The sequence below is a fragment of the Protopterus annectens genome, chromosome 6.part0 (genome assembly GCF_019279795.1).
Source record: "Protopterus annectens isolate FY-2018-M chromosome 6.part0, PAN1.0, whole genome shotgun sequence".
Classification (NCBI taxonomy): Eukaryota; Metazoa; Chordata; order Ceratodontiformes; family Protopteridae; genus Protopterus; species Protopterus annectens.
In genome coordinates, this window is record NC_056737.1 from 14,996,118 (window position 1) to 15,012,694 (window position 16,577).

The 16,577-nt window shown below is 39.0% G+C and overlaps 1 protein-coding gene across 3 annotated transcripts in view; it reads right to left on the reverse strand.

Annotated features, from left to right (window-relative positions):
* The window catches only part of COCH (cochlin), a 382,700-nt gene that overhangs the window by 165,349 nt on the left and 200,774 nt on the right, over positions 1 to 16,577 (reverse strand). For all 3 annotated transcript variants that reach the window (XM_044073810.1, XM_044073808.1, XM_044073809.1), the window contains exon 5: positions 6,244 to 6,377. In XM_044073810.1, coding sequence (XP_043929745.1) covers positions 6,244 to 6,377 — 134 coding nt within the window. The remainder of the gene's footprint in view (positions 1 to 6,243; positions 6,378 to 16,577) is intronic.

Below are 16,577 nucleotides of genomic sequence, written 5' to 3' on the forward strand. Positions count from 1 at the left end.
CTGTGTTACAAATCTCTGTGTTTGCCAATACCTTACTTGGATAGAAGGAAGTTTCTCTGTTCACCTGTGAGATAAGGGAGCTTTAAGCAGCCTATCTGTCCATGGAGGAGTGGTTTCAGCCCAGAAATGAGTAGTTTATTGGCCATTTTGGGCTAATTTCTATCTCTTTCATTTCCTTGCTATAAACATCGTATTTGCCCGGTTTTGCGCGCACTGGGCAGCGCTGGTTAGCTAGGGTAAAACTATTCCCGGCTCCACAAAGTCTCCTCTTCAATTTTTCCCTTGGAACTAGACAAACTTTCAACCTAAGCACTCAAGCCATTAATTTCTCAGCCCAGCACTTGCTCAAAACTTATAGCAAGCACTTATAAAGCCTAGCATTAGATCCTCCTGTACTGTACAGAAGGACAAGGCTCTCTATTCAACCTTACCAGCCATCCAGTAAAACAGTTCACTGTACCTATCCAGGCATGTCCAAAGGGCAGTTTCAGGTGTACTCTCCAGTCCAACTGGTGAATCTGGGCATTTTGAGGCAATGCTACAACTGCCTCATACACAGACAACCCCCTCCTCCTACCACCAAACACTAATACATGCGAGAGATGCAGTTATACAGCCAAACTAGAAGCTAAGCTCTCTCAATCCAAGACTGGATCAGACAGTCAAGCGGAGAAGGGAAATACTTGCATCACACCACCAGTCTTACATAGACCCATTAAACCAGCACCGGCAAAAAACACACATAAATACATGAAAACATACTCGGAGGCTCTAAATAAAAATCTGCAAAACCATCAGAGACCTCCAAAGCAAACATCCAAGCAACCTCCACCCCCCCAACACAAACCATGAAACATATACTTCACAAACCAGTGTGCCATGCAATCACAGCCCTTAAGGCAAAATAACATACCCAACATACTAGTAATAGGTGACTCTATAGTCAGGCACACTGACGTCCCACTAGGCTGAATAAGGAGAAGATTACTGTTAGCTGCCTGTCGGGTGCCAGGATCCGACACATAACATAACACAAGCACTCAGGTCACTCCAGAACAAGTACAAATATGACTCTGTCATTGTCCATGTTGGTGTGAATGACCTGAGCCGTACCTCCCTGGACTACTTGAAAAGAGACATGGAAGAGCTCTCTGATCACGTAGCCCAGGCCGGTATGACCCTGACCCTGAGTAGCATCCTGCCCTCACCAAGAATGATACCATGGTATAAAGAAAAAAATATCGATTTCAACAATTGGCTAAGTTTCTGGTGTCATTCAAAGGGGATCCAGTGTCTGTCCACCTGGGATGACATGCTCGACAAGCCACGCTGCTTCACTAGAGACGGCTTGCACCTGTCACCCTTAGGCTTTTGAATACTGGCCAAGGCTCTTGCCACCCCATAGTGCCTTTTTTAGGCAAGGTTCAAAAGACAAACCCACCGCCGTAAATAGCACAAGTAACAAAAAACTGAGGGTAATGCTATTCAATGCCAGAAGTCTAAACCTCAAAATGCACACACTTGAGGCACTCCTCAGTATGGAGAAAATCGATATATGTGCAGTAACAAAAACATGGTTTAAGGCTCCAGAGAGTACCCCAGCACTACCAGGCTACAACTCATACCATACATTTCGGCCACAGAACCCAAACCAAAATACAAAAGGCGGGGGCATATCCATATTCATCAAGGATACCCCCACCTCCAGGTTAGTGGCACAGCACGATGCTTCAGAGATCATCCACGTGCAACTAACAATGGGCAAAACTGCAATTCAAATTTTAGCTTGCTATAGATCACCCACCATGTCTCAGGACCCCCATTCCATGTTTCTGAAAACTCTGGGAAACATAAAGGTCCTACCTAACACCCTAATATTGGGTGATTTCAATTACACAAACATTAACTGGGAGAACTACTCAAGTACTAACTCCCTTGCCCAACTTTTCCTAGAATTTATAAACTCAAATGCCCTTGTTCAACTGGTCAACACTCCCACCAGAGGTGGCAACATATTGAACTTGGTCATCACCAACAAGGGCGACCGGTGTTCCACACCAGAGGTCAACCCCACCCCTCGGTGGTTAGATCTGACCATAAACAGATCACTTTGTATATCCATATTCTGCCCCCACCCCTGGACAAGAAAACCACAGTGAAAAACTTTTCAAAAGCAAACTTCCCGTTACCTAAGACCAAGGTGGAAAGTTTCAAAGCCCCCATGCTGAAGGATAACACTGTCCAATCTGCAAAATCCTTTACTAATGCAATCTACGGGCAGCTACAAGAATGCATGGATCATGCCATCACAAGCAAAATCAAGACTCACTCCTCCAAGAAAAGGAAACCAGTCTGGTGGACTCCTACCATAAACAAGCTATACAATAGAAGGAGGAAACTAGTACAGAAAAGAGTAAAATCCCAAGAAGGGAAAACATCCCTGAGCAGTATCAGCAAGAAACTACGAACCCTCATAAAATCATCCAAGGCGAGCTTTGAAAGAAAAATTGCCAAGGATTCCAAAGATAACCACAAAGTATTCCTTAGCTAGGTCAAGAATCTAAGTGGTAATGCTCAGATCTGCTCGGAGTTAGTGCAGAATGGCAGAAAATACACTGAACTTACCGATATCGTCAACATCCTGGCAGACAGGTTCAGCACAAACTTCACCCCCCTCTCACCCCCAAAAGGGCCCATAACCATACCAGAAGAATGTAGAGTCCCTGAAATCACAGACACTCAGGTTAAAACAGCCTTCTCCAAAGCCAAAAACACAGCATGGCTGCATCCTACACGAGCTCAAAGACAAACTAACCCCTCACCTAAACACACTGTTCAAACTCAGCCTATCTACAGGCTACATACCCATAGAGTGGCACACAGCAATAGTTATTCCGCTCCACAAAGGTGGCGCCACAACAGACCCCGGGAACTATCACCCTATAAGCCTGACTAGCTTGGTCTGCAAGGCTATGGATTGCATCATCATGGAATTCATTAACAGAGACATTGGGAACCTCCAAACACTGGACCCTACCCAGTTTGGCTTTGTTAAGGGCAGATCATGCCTCCTAAACCTGGTGGACTTTTTTGAGACAGTTACCAAGGCTATAGATGAGGGAAAGGTGGTACACACAGCCTACCTATACCTCCCTAAGACCTTCGACACCATTCCCCATTCTGATACTATAGACAAGCTCACCAGTCTGAACATAAACCCCTATGTCACAAGATGGGTTGCCAACTGGCTCATGGACAGAACCCACATGGTGATAGTTGTGGGAGCTAGGTCTGACTCTAAACCGGTTACAAGTGGCGTTCCCAGAGCTCAGTCCTAGGACCCCTCCTTTTCGGCATATACTTCTCAGAGGTACAGGCAAGCACAGGAGGACTATGGCTGACCAAGTTTGCAGACGACTGCAAACTAGGGGCTATAATTGACTCTCTGGCTGACACAGAAATCCTCCAAAAGGGTCTCACTGAGATGGATACCTGGTGTCAAAATCATGGCCTCAAGCTAAATGCCAAAAAGCGCATAGTCATTCCCTTTGGAAAAAAACAAAGTACCCACAAACTACCACATAGGTGGTAGTCCCCTAAATATGGAAGACATAATAAGGGATCTGGGGACCCAAGTAGATAGTAATCTCACCTTTGATAATCACATTGCCAAAGTGGTTAGAAAATCCTTCTACGTGGCCCACGTAATCACAAAAGGGTTCACATCCAGATCAAAAGAGGTCATTGTGTCCCTCTACTCATCACTCATCAAACCCATCATAGAGTACAACACCCCATTTGGGATGTACCTTACAAGACACCTGCAACAGCTGGAAAGACCACAGAAGTACCTCACCAAGAGGATCACTGGCCTCAAACAGATGCCCTATGCAGCTCGAGTGAAGAAACTCCAGTTGTACTTAGTTGCATACCGCCTACTCAGAGGTGATCTCTGCCTGACATACAAGGCCATGTCCAATCCAGAATTGATGGACATGCTCCACCTAAAGAAAACCTTATCCCCTCAAGCCACATGCTCTAGGGATCTAAACCTCACCACAACAATAAATAGGATGTGCTGGAGGGATAGATTCCTGTCCCAGAGACTTCCCATGTTTTGGAACAAGATCCCAATCTATATTAGGCAGAGCTCCTTGCTAACACTCTTCAAAAGAAACCTTGACGAGTGGATGGGAAACAGAAAGTTTACCCCAGGTATCACTTCAGTGGCTCTGCTGGACAGAGGCACAGGGAACTAATCTAAGGGGGCAGCGAAAGCCAACACATTCTGGCTAGGCTTATAAATGCCTTCGGGCAGATAGCCTAGTACCAACCTATAAACTTATGAACCTATGACAGTTAAGGTATGGTCAGGGGCCAAGGCTAAGTATTCAGCATATGTTGTTTAATACTCAAAGTCCATTTGTTGCCTCTGTGAACTAAAGAGAAAAATCAATCAAAAATTGCTTTGGCCAATCAAATATGGGGCCTCACTGAATTCTGTATTCTTAGTAGGCTGCTTGAGGTCCGTTAGAGCACCTTAATAATCACGATCACTGCATATTTGCAAAATAACCAGCTGTGCTTCCCAAAGTATTGTATGGCATATATGTGCCAGAGATTTGTGTATGACTTTGGAAACCTTTCTTATTCTTTTGGTGTTAAAGTACCTGAAGAGTATCATAAAATAGGATCGGTATATGTAATGCGGTATACAAATAGTTATTGGATTTGATTCTTCTTCTTCTTTCGGAGTTATTCGATTTGATATTTACAGTTATTACTGGGTTTTCCATAAAATGTGTGTTTCAATTAAAATGAAGCTAAATTTAGCTCAGACACTTCCTTTATTGATGACTAGTATGCACATTGGACATATACCTATCTTGGTTTGTTTTGTGCAGTAACAAAAGAGTTGTGTGTTTGTCTGCAAGTTCATAGGTAGTACTAGGCTATCTACCCTTGTGGGCCATTTTATGCCTAGCGAAATTTCTCATCCAAAAAGTAAGAATCAAACCATATTCTTTGTGCATATGAGATAAACCCAGTATGACTCATACAGTCAGAAGCAATTTAATCCAAGGGACTATTTTTCTCTCTCTTTTTTCACGGTAATTTTTCATTTCTTCTGTTGTTTACTTTTCTTGCACATTGCATTTATCTTTATGTGTTATGTTTGGGGGTCATTTTATAACTGAAATAAGGCACTCAGAGGTACAGCTTATGTTGTCTAGTAGAGCACACCCCTGTTGCTAAATGGCAAACACACTCAATGTAAGTGTCCGGTGTTCTTATTATGATACTGGGACATGCTATTTGCAGACAAAACGCACACATTATGGTGTAGATTATCCCATGTTCACTGAACTAGCACTAACTATTAAAACACTGATGTTACAAGAAACTATGAATAATATGTAAACTTCAGGTATAACTGGTGTGGCAAAGCACACTAAACCTTTTTGTGCAGTATATCTACATACATACACACACACATATATATATATATATATATATATATATACATATATATATATATATATATATATATATACAATATTGAAGGGTTAGAATGTATATTTTAGCTGTTTCTCCCTTAAGTCCTGATTTTTCTATCTGTGCCATGGTCACAGTTATTTCTGTGTTGCAGTTCATATTTGCCAAGCTCTTATTAGTATAATTTGCTATGCTGCTGTTGGCATTTGGACTGTGCCTGCAAAGAAATGTGGATTATGCTGAATTCTGCTTTATTTTTAATAGTTGTATGATTTCTTTAAATTTCTGAAGCTGTGTTGTGTTTGGTTAAGCATCAGATGACAGTTAAATGATTATCTCTGAAAATGTGCAGAAATTTCAATAAAACTTCCTGTTTGTACAAGCTTTTGAGCCTCTTGGTCTCTTATGTTTTTGTGAAAAGTTGAAAAGTTGTTGTCAAGGCATTATTTCCCATCCCTGTTCATTTTTTTTGTTTTGTTGGGGTGGGGTGGGGGGCACCAAATACGGGTCTTGCCCTAGGCTCTAAATGGCCTACCTATTCCTCTGAATGCCACACCTGATGCATACTGTTTCCAGATATGTGATATATGTTTTTCACTGTTGCTTTGTTACCTTTTGTATTCTTACTGAATATCTCATTTGAAATTGGAAAGCTTACTAGGATAGGTCTGTAAAAATACAGATAAAATAAAAACAGACAAACTGTGATACAATTTACAACAGGCACTGTACTTTTTTTCAACTTACTGGCGACAGAAAAGGATGTACCCCATCTTGTGAGAGTTTGAGATCTGACTCCATTGGATTCTGAAGCTTGGTAATTCTCTTGCCCAGGTAGTCTGTAAACTCTTACAAGTCCTCCAGCATTGGAAATTACACCTCTGAAAAAAAGAACAAAAGAAAAAAAAATGTTTTACTGTCAATTCTGTAACAATTCCTCAAAATACTTTCTTTACTATTGCAAGCCAGCCAAAAAGCCAAACAGACCTGGATCTTTTATTTGAATCTTATTTTTTTTTATTTTATTGAGTTTAATGTACATGAAACATATATAAAAGAAAGGAAGATAATCGTGAATGCTTAGCAATCGAAATTTAATAACTCCATCAAGATAGTTAGAGCTTAATAATGTTTACTATTGATGTTTCTAAATTATCTCAACAACTATCATTCACAATACTCGATACACTTTAAACTTGTTACCTTTTTGCACCAATGCATTAATTCAGTACATTCAGCTAAGTTTAATTGCAGCTTTACTGGAATCATGCTGTGACCTGTTCTACAGCAAGCTGAACTTCATCAGTGACAGGATAAGCATGGTGCTAGGAGATGAGCTGAAATCAGTGTTTTCCCAGTCCCAGAGCGAGTGACCTAACCACGGGATTATGCAGCAGAGGACCGTTTGTTCCTTCATTTCTGTTGTTACCATTTGGAAATGGAAGCTGAAATACTGGAAAAAGTTATGTATGTTCCATACTGTGCAATAGGTATTTTTATATACTTTACTTCCTGGAAAGCTTCCCACAGTGCACTTTTTTCATCCGTTGTATTCATCTATAGTACCACATTATTGCATAGTGCTCCTCTGAGGTGCCTTGATAGTGCAGTGTACACTTACTGCAGTGCATCAGCATAAATGTGCAAATGTTTCCAACCAGGACCACCAGTGTAACTGGTGAAAAGTAAGCATGGGGTGTACGTGTAGCACCTGTCTATCTCCATGTATTACATATATACAAACAGTGTAATGTTATACACAGCAGAATGGTGTCAACTTTGTGTGCAAGACCCATCTCTGACTAAACAAAAAAAAACAGTATAATTCAGCTAGAAAGGGTGAAAAATAACTAATGGTACAGCACGGAGGGAGGGAGAAAACCTCTTACTGACAAACACAGATGAAGAAGTGGTTATGTGAGTCAAATATCTACAGAAAAGGGGCTACAAATAATTGTGCATATCAAAAATGACTGTGGAAATAAATCAGATATTATAAAACAAATGTCACTACATGGAGTATATCCCAGCATTCAATGGATGCAAGGCTGTGAAACAAATCATAAACAGGATGCCAGCTCATCATAGGACACAATGCGCGCGCACACACACACACCCAATCACACAATACACACCTACAGGCAATTTAGATAATTGCCAATTTACTTACTGTACATCACTGGGATGTGGCGGGCAGGCTGAGCAATCAACAAAAACCATCATTAACAGAGGGTGGATGAAGAGACTGCATAGAAAGCACCACAGCCAAGAACAAAAATGAAAACAATGCAATGTGAGGCAGCAATGCTAACTGCTCCACCACTGTGTTGCCCTGAGAATAAGTGGAAAAGCAAGATAATGTGCAAAAGCTGTAAATGATGGAGACTGGATTATTGTGAACTAAATCACTAACTGCGTAAAAGTAAAACTAAACAATGTTTACAATAGTGAATACACACCGAATGAACACATTTCAAATGATTTGTGGATTAAGCAAACAAAAGAGGCAATTAACATTCTGAGAGGAAAAAAAAATGTAAAATCTGTCCATTGAAGCAGAAATGACAATTCTGTTGGTGTATGAGAAAGAGCTTATATATTAGTTTGGACAGAGAAAGAACACCTTAGTAGTAAGGAATATGCACAAAGATGAATGTGGAACCATTTTTAAAATGGTTTAATACTTACGACAAATCAAAGCTTCTGATGTTACCAAATAATATTGCATTGGGCAATTTGACGAGAGAGAGAGAGAGATGACTGTACTGGTGAAATGATCTCAAAAGGTTTTTAAACTGGATGTAAATACTGAAAAATAATTGATTTCCAAGCCCTTGGTAAATGCAGAATAGTTTATATTCTGTAAGATACTTATATCAGGAAAGAAAGGATTGTGGAGTACAGAACACAGCCTAGTAGTCTAGCAGTGCATTGCTAGTTAAGAGAAAGCTTGGAAGCTGTACTAAGAAACAGATCTGCATGTGTGGTATGTGGTATAAAATTACATTAAATTGAGCAGTCCCTAAAATAGATGTGAGACTTGATTGCTGTTAAACATAGTATCTATAGACATTATTATATATAGTATCTATAGAAATAGATATTAGTATTACAGCAGGAAGTAGATGAGTGAGCACTGACATTGCGTCTATTAATACTAGCAAAAGCAAGCATGTTTTCTGTGTGGCAGAATGTCCAATAGAGCTGATATGTGATGGTTCATACAAAAAGATTGTAGGAGATGTCATAAGAAGGACCACAGTAATAGTATGCAAGCAGAAGTAGTAAATGAGAAATGAAATGACAAACAGATTATAGGATGACAGTTTGAACTGAGGTATGTATACAACATAGTGGATGCAGGAAGGGATAAGGTGCTAGACAAAACTGAGTCAGACAAAGGAGACGAATCTTATAACTTGACATGTTTAGAGCTGAATAAAATGAAGCAAATGAACTGCACTTCACTCTAGAACTGGCAGGATTAAAAACTTAAGCTGGTGGTTATGGATAGAGCAACTACTTTGTTTATGACTTCCTTGTAACACTGAGTAATTATTTGCAATTGAATATGTAGGAAATACTGCTAAAGAGCTAAACAGGTGAAAAAGTGTCTTCAGAGGTCATACTAACTCTTTGTGACATATGAAGAACAGTGCAGAAACTAGACTTCTGTATTTCTGATACAAATGAGATTATTTTGTTTAATAGACAGCACAAATAATTCAGGCTGAACTGGTACTCTGTCAGTAAGGTGCAGGCAGCAGGTATGGAGAGCAACAGTCCTGCCACAGATGTGATGTCACAATTAATTGCAGATACCAAGCAATTCTTTGTCAAAGAGATGTGAAAAATGAAGGTCAAATAAAGAGTGAGATCTAGAACAAAAATGTATCTCCAAATTCCATGAAAACAGAACACTTTCTTCTGCTCTGATACCTAAGATAGAGTGGGGACTAGAAAACTGAAATGTGGTAGAATATTGTCCAAAGTAAAATGTAGTAAACAGGCAACACCTATAGTGCTAATACCTAATAAAAATAAAGCAGGAGAAGCCTGTATCTACAGTGATTTCAAAGTCACCATTAATCTAATGTTAAGAATAGTATGTTCTGCCAAGACCAGAAATATTTTTAAATCAAGGAGGGTGGTGCAATAAATGGCACAAATTTAGTGGCACGGTCATGTTTACAAATAAAGATTAAAGAATATCCACAAAAGACTGTTCTATAATAACTGCTGGAATTTTGGAGTAGTGTCTGCCCTTGTCACATAGCAACAAGCAATGGAACTTAGACCAAATAATTTATAGCATACATTTCTATGTTTCAATAGTCTGGTAACATGGATGGCTAACCTAGTAAGAAAAAAATCACTCCCAACCCTTGGTAAATGCAGAATATTTTATATTCCATAAGATAACTTATGGAATATTAGATTGAAACAAACACAGATGTGAGGAAATTTTATATTATAAAATAATAAAATAAATTTGATAAAATCAGTAAAGGATTGTCTACTATCATGATATGTAGGTTGTTATGAAAGGTTTACATGTATAAGAGTAATAGAGTTAAGAAGCAATTAGTTTAAAGGGTAAAAGAAGGAGATGGAAGGCTTAGGATAGGGATAGCGCAGGTTGAAGTAACAGCAAAGTGAAATTGATAAGACTGAGAAATGGAGACGATAGACTAGCTATGGAATGAAGTGGAGTAAGAAAGGGTATGATTCACAGAGGGGTCAGGTTTTGAGGTTGTCAGTAGGGGCGCAGGTGAATAGCCAATGTGAGTAGAGATGGAGTTTAAGGGATTTTTTGAATGCTGTGGGATTAGGGATGGCCCTCAGTGAAGGAGGAAGATTATCCCATAGCTTGGATACAATAAATGAATACAACATTTGGCCGGCAGAGAGCTTAGGTTTATCGATGTTTAATAGCATTTGTTTTCTGATCTAAGGTTAATTAATCTAAGATCAATTAGGATAGTACATGGTCAGAATGTGGGAGAGGGATGGACAGGCTGCTGGGTGGTAGATAAGTTTATGAGCAGTAGTAAGTTGTAGGTATTTAAGGCGATGGGGGAATTCAAGCCAATTTAGCTGAGGTGGAGCAGAACAGTCATGGGTGGAGAATTTAGCATTTGCAGCAAATTTGGCAACTTTGTTGTAGCATGTGTTGAGTTTAGTTTTCAGAGAGGACTGAATATTGGTAAGGATGAGGGCACCATATAAGAGGGTTGGAAGCAGAAATTATGTGGCTAGGGCCTTTTTAGCAGAAAAGCTAAGAAAGTAGTTGTGCCTATAAAGGGCTCCTAATTTTTGATGTTTTTTTTTATGTTATTATAGACATCCAGGTCAAAAGATAAGTTATCATCAATGGTGACACCAAGTAATTTAGGGTTTACTATTAAAATCTTGAAAGTTAAAAAAAAAAAAAAAACAGGTACTTATGAGCGAAGTGTTTTGTCGAAAGTACACATCACCTAACAGCCCTAATGTCGAAAAACAGCTGTTAATGTCGAACATGACATTTTTGGCACTTAACAGCAATACCACCTTCCCATAAGTCCCTAACTAGGAAACCTAGCATCCCATTTATGCAGGGGGGCAAGCCCCCCTGCACCCCCCACCCCCAACTATATATTACAACTCAGAGATCGCACTACAGTGAGGAAAGGGATGTATTTCCCTTACTGCACTGTACCGAGATCCCTGTACATAATCAAACATTATATTTGCAAATGCACAGACCATTCACAAATATTCCGTTCGATTATGTGGCTGGCACATATATGAACTATTCGAACATCTGTAGTTTGAATAGTTCATAGGTGTGCAATGCTACGCCGACTTTATAATAGTAAACTGTAATTTAGTACTAGGAACAACTTCAATAATAGTATTATTTTGGGAATGAATAGAGAATTCAGACCTGTTGACTGGGCTGGATTTTTTTGGGGTAAATATTAATAGTTTAGTTTTATTTGGATTGAGGGTGAGATGTCCTGTGACATTGGGGATTCAATTGACGTAAATGCCTTTTGAGTAAGTTGCTGTAGTACAGAGGCAGATTTTGAAGAGCAGATAATAGTAGAATCGTCTGCATATTGGATAACAGTACTGTGGGTAAGAGTGGTCTGGAAGTCATTGATGAATATATTGAATAAAGGGGACCTAGTATGGAACCCGGGGGTACACCTGTACTAGTATTGATGAAAGGGGAAGAGGAGTGCTGCCAAATAGTAGATTGTTGCCTATTACTGAGACAGTTGTGAAACCAATGAAGGGTGGGGGGAGATGTGCCAAGGATGGAGAGTTTAGTGAGCCGAAGAGAGTGAGAAATTGTGTAGAATGCTTTTGATAGATCAGGAAAGAGTGCAGAGACTATGGATCCAGCATTCCAAGCTCGATTTACAGTGTCAAGGAAGGAAAGAAGGGTGGTACTTGTTCTATGTCTTGGCCTAAAGCCATGCTGAGCGGAGGAAAGGAGTTGGTGTTTTGTAAGGTGACTAAGTGGAATGCATTTCTCAAGTGTTTTTGAGATGGGGGAAAGAATGGAGATAGGTCGGATGTTAGAAGTATCACAGTTGTTGCCACCTTTATGAAGTGGGAGAACATATGCCTTTTCCAGATGTCAGGTATACCTGGTTCCTGAATGGACCTGTTGATGACAATACTGATGGGGTAAGCTATGGACGAGGCTGATAGTCGTAAGAATTCTGCAGGTAGATTATCTGGGGCATTGGTGCATGGTTTAAGTTTTTGAAGAAGCGTTTGTATGGTTGAGGTGGGCACAGGAGAGAGTGAGAAGGTGGATGTTGTAGTAAATAGGATATGCTGTGGTGTAGGGTTTAGTGGGTCTGTGGTGATGGGTGAGAAGGTGGTAGTAAGCTTAACAATGGTGTCAATGAAGTAAGAGTTAAAGAATGAGGCTAAGTCAGAGGGAGTTTTTTTCTGGGTTTGGGCAAGGATTATGGTTGGTTCCAGGATAAAGAAGGGAGTTGATTGCACCCCAAAACTTTTGGGGTTTTGTTTATGTTGATTTTGGAGGGTTTGGAAATATTCTTTTTTGTTTTTCTGTACTACTCGTTTGGCCTGATTGCAAAGTTGTTTATATTGTGTGAGGTTGGAAGGAGTTTTGTTTTTTTGCCAAGCTCTCCAGGCTTTGTCCCTAGTGGAAATAATTAGTTTTTTGGACTTAGCAAGCCAGTTAGCATGTTTTGTCTTGACTCTTTTTAGCCAGAGAGGGGCAAGATTATTTAGGATCTTAAGAAATGTGGAATTGAAGAAGTCCACAGCTTCATTAAGTGGGAGAAATTTGAGTGGATTCCAGTTAATATTGTGCAAAATGTCATTAAAGGTATCTGGGGAGAAGTGGGATAGATCTCTTGTGTGTCTATATTGGTGTATATGTGGTAGAGTGGTGGGTTTACATATTATGAATGCAGGTGAATGGTCACTTATGCTGTCTGGGAGTTTGCTGGAGGTAGAAATCCTATTGGGTTCAGAAGCGATGATCCAATCCAGGATTGAACCTTTGCTATTCTTGAGGTCAAGTCTATTATAATACTAATAAGGCAGATTCACTATATGAACCACATTGCTGTCTATCAGCATGGCATTATTAGTGGCAGATCAACTCTTACAAACTTGATTGAATTTTATAACCACATATATAAAGCTAATAAGGAGTTAACAACTGGTGTTATCTTTTTAAGCCTTGCAAAGGCCTTTGATACATTAATTTGCATATTGCATTATATATTCTTAGATAAATTAAAGATAAACATATATATTTTCAACTGGATCATGAGTTGGATTTCAGATAGAATGCAAACAGTTGTTATGAATGGAAAGAAATCAGATTACTTAAGGATAGATAGTGGGGTTTGACAGCGATCTCTCTTGGATCCAAAACTTTATAACTTAGTATTTTTAGCTATTCCTACCAATATCAAGTGCTGGTTAGGCAAGTATACTGATGAGGTGATGACAGCAAACCAAGATTTATTATTACTGATAACGATTATATGTTTATTAATTCATATATGGAACTGATCTTTCTTTGGGCATTGGGTTACACTTCAGTCTAAATTACGTATTTCAGAGAATCAAAAATCTAGATTTACTGATGATGTACTTCAAAGGGTACATAAGTATAAGGATCTAGGGATCACTGTAACTAACAGTTTCTCCTCTGAGTTGCATGAAAGCTGCATTACTAAAACAGCAATGAGAGAAATGGGAATTTAAGACAAAAACTTCATTTTTAAAGTTACATACAACCTATTTCAGAATACAATGATGTCTTTTACATCTACACCAAAAGGCAAATAAAACAATTGGAGTCTATTCAAAGAAAGTTCACAAGAAATAGCATGTATCCTGATACGAAAACATGCAATTATAGATGCAAAGTCCTTCTTTTATACAATAACCAGCATGATATTTTATAATAAGTATTTTCAAGTATCTTTAGGAATCAAAATTTGTCAAATCAATTCAACTCTTGGAAACAATGACTACAGATTTAATATACCATAGCATAATACTACCTACTTTAACAGTATTTTTCTTATCCATAAGAGCTGCTTTACTTTGGAATAAACTGCCAGTCTCAGTGAGACAGTCACAAGATGTTACCAAATTTAAGTCTGATTTAGACAAATGAGTGCGTGACTTGGAGTTTCATAGTGATGTTTGTGAATCAGTGTTCCTTGATGGTCATTTGACCAAAACACTGTAATACAACTTGTGAACTTTAATTAAGCAGATGTGAGAGCAAAACTCTCTGCATGGAGGCTTTCACTCCTTGCAAAGACAACATTGTAAGTAATAAATTTAGGGTGCCAGGCTTGTATTCAATACACAGCTGGTTGACACTGTTATTTACAATCACTAATGTGTGATCAGTACTGTGTGTTCACTAGTGTGTGAATATTGGAATTTGGATTTCTCCAATCGCTAATGTGTGATCAGTACTGAGTGTTCACTAGTGTGTGAATACTGGAATTCACATTTCTGCAATCACTAATGTGTGATCAGTACTGTGTGTTCACTAGTGTGTGAACACTGGAATTTGCATTTAACGATTGAGACTCTGGTATACCAGGGATTTCTCTTTTCTTTAAGAAACAGTGAGGTTTGAGTTGGTGCATATAGGTAGTGGGAGGAGGGGGAGTGCAAAGGGACATGCCCTTCAGTAAAAACACTTTTCTAAAATATCTATTTGTGGTTAAATGTTTGTGATCTTTTGTGACTGCAGTTACAAGGGTATATTGCTAAACAGCTGCACTTTTATTAGGAAACTTGTTTTTAATAACTTATTCAGCAAGCTGCCATTTAGTTACTTAGAAGATAGGGTATTATACTCTGCTAGAAAATGGATCTAGATGCAAACGGATGAAGGACTGTGAACACACCTTCAAGGATTTAAAGAAAATGGTCATGTCAGATGAAATGCTTTCCCTGTGAGACTAGTATGTGACATTCTGTCTTATAGAACTAGCAGCTCTTTATTAGAAGAGCTCCACAAGGACGCATAAAAAATACTGGATTTGTTTCAGTATTACTGTCCACAGCTAAATGGTAATGCACCCAAATAAAGAAGTATGCCATTATCCTCTGGGAATAAAGAAAAACATAAAGAAAGAAAGAAAGAAAGAAAATCTACTAATATATATATATATATATATATATATATATATATATATATATATATATATATATATAAAGTGTTACTCTTGCTTATGGGTCAAATGCTGTTGTTCATTATATTTACCTGTAGGAAAAGAAGTATCTTAGCTATATAGTTGCAGTGGTGGTACTTGTCTCCTTTTCTAGAGAGACACATATATTCTACTGAGTATAAGGAAACACACCTACAAGGTAATGCTGAAGGACTTCTAAGGCTGCTAAATGGAATGTCACAGGAACCAAAAACTACGGATCCAGTGGATCTGCACTATGTATCATTTCTTGTGCAGTTACTTCTGATGAAGGCTGCTACACTGAAAAATCAAGGAATTATCCTCTGCTGTGACAAGTGTATGAATTAGATGTAAATGGGTGATTCGAGGTGATAACTTGTTACACAGTACTGCTAGGGAGGAGCAAATGTCTGCATAGCAAACAGTGTTACTGTGTAACTTCATCATGAGTTCTCCAGTGAAGCTAATGCTGTAAAGTACAATTTATTATAGACAAGTGGCATCTAGGGATGGTAAAAGTCAATTAATTTGCCTAATGTTTTGTGTGGTAGTCTACAATCAATACACCAGAATGTGGACTGTATGTCCAAAAGTCCAAAATATCATCACCAGCACCATTTTATCCATGGGGAAGATCACCTACACCATGGCAAAACATTATACTGACTCTGCAGGCCCTTTCATGAGCTTAGTGTACTTACTCAAAGTGGAGGCATACTTAAAGAGTCCTGAAATTACCAGCAAGGAGTCAGTGACATCTGAGAAGGTAAGGTTGTATGTAGTACAATGTTTCCATAAAACAGTTTACTATCAAAATCATGAAGGCCCAACCATGAACAGTTGAATTCCCGAAATGGAACAATGGAAACCATCCAATCGACTGCCCAGAATGTCGTTTCATTCAGAAGGCAAGAATTGACATTTGACTGTCACTGGACTGCTCACCATCTGAAAAAACACTGTTGTCCCAGCATACACATTTATACTATTTTGCAGGGGGGAAAGCCCTCCTTCACCTCCATGTGGGGGGCTGTGCCCTCACACCCCCTGCTAATTATATATTCTAACTCTGAGATCACTCTTCAGTGAGGAAAAGGGTAATTTTCCTGATCCCACTATAGTGCAATCCCATTCAAAACAGTGACCCTTATAACCATGAACATAAACTACGTGTCGACGTTTCAGAGTCAACAGGATTTTTGTTTGCAATGTTGCCTTTTCAGACCATTGCCCTTGGCCATAGACACTTCATAATTTTGATAGTAAACCACATGAAATGTTTTGCTATTCATAAGGGTCAACAGTTTCCAACAGAAGAATTCAACACACATATGGTACAAAATAACATTAAACAATACCGTTCAACTTGGAGAC